The sequence below is a fragment of the Haplochromis burtoni genome, unplaced genomic scaffold (genome assembly GCF_018398535.1).
Source record: "Haplochromis burtoni strain Fernald_Lab_line unplaced genomic scaffold, NCSU_Asbu1 Contig_207, whole genome shotgun sequence".
Taxonomy (NCBI): Eukaryota; Metazoa; Chordata; class Actinopteri; order Cichliformes; family Cichlidae; genus Haplochromis; species Haplochromis burtoni.
Genome location: NW_024582568.1, coordinates 1,108,559 through 1,112,171, shown reverse-complemented (window position 1 = coordinate 1,112,171; position 3,613 = coordinate 1,108,559). Strand labels below are relative to the sequence as shown.

At 37.3% G+C, this 3,613-nt stretch overlaps 1 protein-coding gene across 1 annotated transcript in view; it reads right to left on the bottom strand.

Moving 5' to 3' along the window:
* LOC102299611 (interferon-induced, double-stranded RNA-activated protein kinase) overlaps positions 1-3,613 on the bottom strand; it is a gene marked incomplete at its 3' end in the record, with an annotated part of 10,281 nt that continues 6,668 nt past the window's right edge. The window contains 8 exon segments of the mRNA XM_014338084.2: positions 1-84; positions 404-532; positions 850-1,054; positions 1,157-1,291; positions 1,385-1,504; positions 2,465-2,508; positions 2,650-2,713; positions 3,514-3,581. Of these exon segments, the coding sequence (XP_014193570.1) occupies positions 1-84; positions 404-532; positions 850-1,054; positions 1,157-1,291; positions 1,385-1,504; positions 2,465-2,508; positions 2,650-2,713; positions 3,514-3,581 (849 nt within the window).

The following is a 3,613-nucleotide window of genomic DNA, read 5'->3' as shown; positions in this document are numbered from 1 at the left end:
AGTAGAAAGTTTCCAAAGGAGTTCAAAGAATATCAGCCCCAAAGCAAACATGTCCACTTTTCTGTCGTACTTCCTCTCAGTCTTCTGTGATTGACAAACAGACAAAGGACAAATGTATCTGATGTCATATTTTTCTCAATCACTGTGCTAAATGTTACAGTTATGCTTGAATTCAACAAATCTTTTCATCTTTCAGTTTAATTGCTTAAATTTGAGGGTCAAATAAAATTCTGCGGGAAGAAAAGCTGATGATTTTACAGCTCTCACCACTAAAGAGAGGTGAGACTGAGCTTTGTTAAGTGTGAAAGGCTCACATGTAGTACTTAGGCCATTTATAAAAATCCTATTTATTAACCAATGAAACACAAGAAGTAAACATTATTGTCAGTATAGACCATCTCACTTGTTCAGGAGCCATGTAAGATGGAGTTCCTTTGCACACTGTTCTCTCTTCATCATCATCATCACTGGTGACCAGACCAAAGTCCCCAATCTTCACTTCTCCTTCCACTCCAAACATGATGTTTGCAGGCTTTGCATTCAAAAGAAGAACATGAGGTATGTTTGAGCAAAATTATCAAAGAGGTATATTTATGTTTATTTATTTGATCATTTCTAGGGACCAAAAAATCAGCAATGATGTTGCACAATCTATTGTTTGATAGTTTCATGAATGCCCTAAAAGCAGATTTAAAAATAGTCAACAAAAGTCTGTTATGTGTCTCAGGGCGCCTAAAGACCCTTATCATAGTAAACCAGAGGACACATTAAGGGGTCACACACTTGAAGTACCTTCTAATTTCAGCAGAACAATTTTATTTTGTCTTGAAATTTGCTGCATTGTCTCACCTTAAGGTCTCTGTGGATGTGGTTCTTGGAGTGAATATACTCGACTCCACAAACTATTTCTTGAACAATTCTCAGACTTTCTTCTCTTCGCTTGGAGTCTTGTTCACTCTCTTTATTCTTCTCATCAATCCAGTCTCTCAGTGTGTTTTTGGCACATAACTCCATCTGAATATACAGGAACTTTGTCTCGGGGTTATCTGCAGTGCTAAAAATGTAAAAAAAAAAGAAAAGGAAAAAGTGATGTAAATATTTAACTTTAACCTTTTAACAAAAAGTTAATATATAAAAGTGGGTCCACAGGACTCACTGTGAAGAGGCGTAACTGTCACAACTGTCTCTAAGGTCCCACTCGTATCCAGTATCCTGCATCCAGAACGTGTAATATCTAACAATGTTACGGTGGAAGAGGTCTGATAATGTTCTCACCTCTCGAAGAGATTTTCTGAAACACAATAAGAAAAGTGTCAATACAGAAAGTGCACAAGTACTGTGCATATAACACTGAATGCTGGAATCCTACTGTGGCATACTTAACTCTTTATAGCAGCCGACCTTCACAGCATATTCTATCTTCAACTGTTTATGTCTTACTTTGTAAACAGAACCAAAGGCCCCCTTACCAAGATGCTCCAAGGGTTCAAATTCTGAAGTAAACCTGTGGACAGCAACACTATTACTTATGCAAAAATGCAATAAAATTAATTGATCAAATACAGAAAGCTCTTATCAACTTATTCAAAAGTGTGTGTGTGTGTGTGTGTGTGTGTGTGTGTGTGTGTGTGTGTGTTGACTGAGTGACTGAGGTATTTCTGAAAACGACCAATGATTTTGACAGGTTTTTCTGCACGGCACGGTTACTTGACACTTACCCTTGGCTTACATTAAAATTGTTACTTAGACTGTGATCATTAGATTGCTGCTGAAGCTAAAAAAGCTCTCCAAGTTGACGTCAAGCTATGTCCAGCTGCTCCATAAGCAACAACTGTTTCCGATTCTGGATTTACCCTTCTACAGGATCTCTTGTTTCTCATACACACAAGGTGGACTTGCATTTACCATAAATGACCCCAGAGGTCTGCGCTGCTGTCACTTTTTGGCCATGAAAGCTCTGAAACTGCCCGATGGGCCCAAACCCATCATGGAAAGGAAAATGTTTTCTTTCTTGTGTTCCATTTGACTGAACTGCTTTTCCATGGTACTTTCGTTTGTTTATTTATTTTTTACTTTATAGAACTTAATCACTGAGTATGTTTCTGTTTACTAATAACATTGTCACTCAAAACAAAACATTGAAAAAAAAAATCGACTGGATTTTTTTTAGCGGCACTGACTTGAATTTAATTAATTTGTCTGCATGAACTCCGAGGAAGGAAAGAATATATAAATGATATGGCACCTTTATGACTTGGGCTTTTTTTTTTTTTTGAATCTGTAGTGAAAGCCATCACAGAGGCTAAGACTCCTTTTCAGTGCTCTTAAATTATAATACTGTATGTCATGGACCATGTCCAGCTAATGGGACACAGACATTAAGTCATTACCTATCCCTATTCTCTTCTCCTTTGTGGACTTGCCCTTTATTAAAGTGGTTTAAAATGAAGTTCTTGTTGAGTACCTGACAGATGTGATAGTCTCAGACCCAGAAGATACAGAGGATGCCTAAAATGCATAAACACGTATTTGGTTTTTACAGCAAAATTTAAAACATAAACATGGTTCTGCTCCTATTGTTGTTTACTATTGTTCTATTACTATTAATGTATTACAGTTGTTATTACTTTGAATTATGTTAGAACAGACCTGGGACGTAGAAGGGTTTGAGGAGTTACTTGGAGTGTTTTGTGATGATGATTCACTGTTGTTCCTAGAAAAATGATACAATTACTTCACAGCCTGAAATATACACAATGCTGTAAGCATGTTTATATATTTATAATTAGTGGTGGGTTTCGATAATCGTTTTTCTGATTAAAATTGATTTTAGCTTGAATAAAGCGATATCGATTAATTAAATCCTGAATAGATTTTTAAATATAAATGTATTTTGCCAGAAATGCCAGAATCTCAGGTTAAACCTCACAAAACTATCTCAAAAACCACCAAACGGCTAAAACAGTAAATGAGAGCAGGTAAACGGATTCCACACAAATATGTAAACACAAAGCGCTGACCCAATGCATCAGAATCTGTGAGATGTTGACTTTCTCACCCAACAACACATACACAGACACGCCGTCGGGGATGAAAGTCGACAGCTCACAGATTCTGAACCTTCAGGTTCGTCTCTCTTCAACCAAAATTGATTGAACCAGCAGCAAAAGAAGATCACATTTTGCTTCACATAAACATCATTAATTCCCTCTTACTTTTGCTGTTTTGTTTCCACCACGATAAAATCACACTTCCTGCACAGCTCTCTCTCAGTGTACTTCAAGAACAGATTCCCATCGAAAATCTCTGTTTTTTGCATTATTTGCTTGCTTAGTCTACCATTCAGTCTACCATTGTTTACAACGCTGTTGGCCGCTGTTTTTTATGATTTCTGACAAGAACGCCTCATTTCTGCAGTTGGGACCTTGTGAATCCGAATCGAATCAACTCTAGAAATCGGTGACGATATCAAGCTCTAGTTATAATACTGTCCTGGTGTCAGTAAGTGCTTACTGTGTAACTGATGAGGCTAAGGATTCAGGTGGAGCACCATCTTCCGATGCTGTTGGCCTGATGGACACCTAAAACACACAGCAAAATCCTTTATTTTATG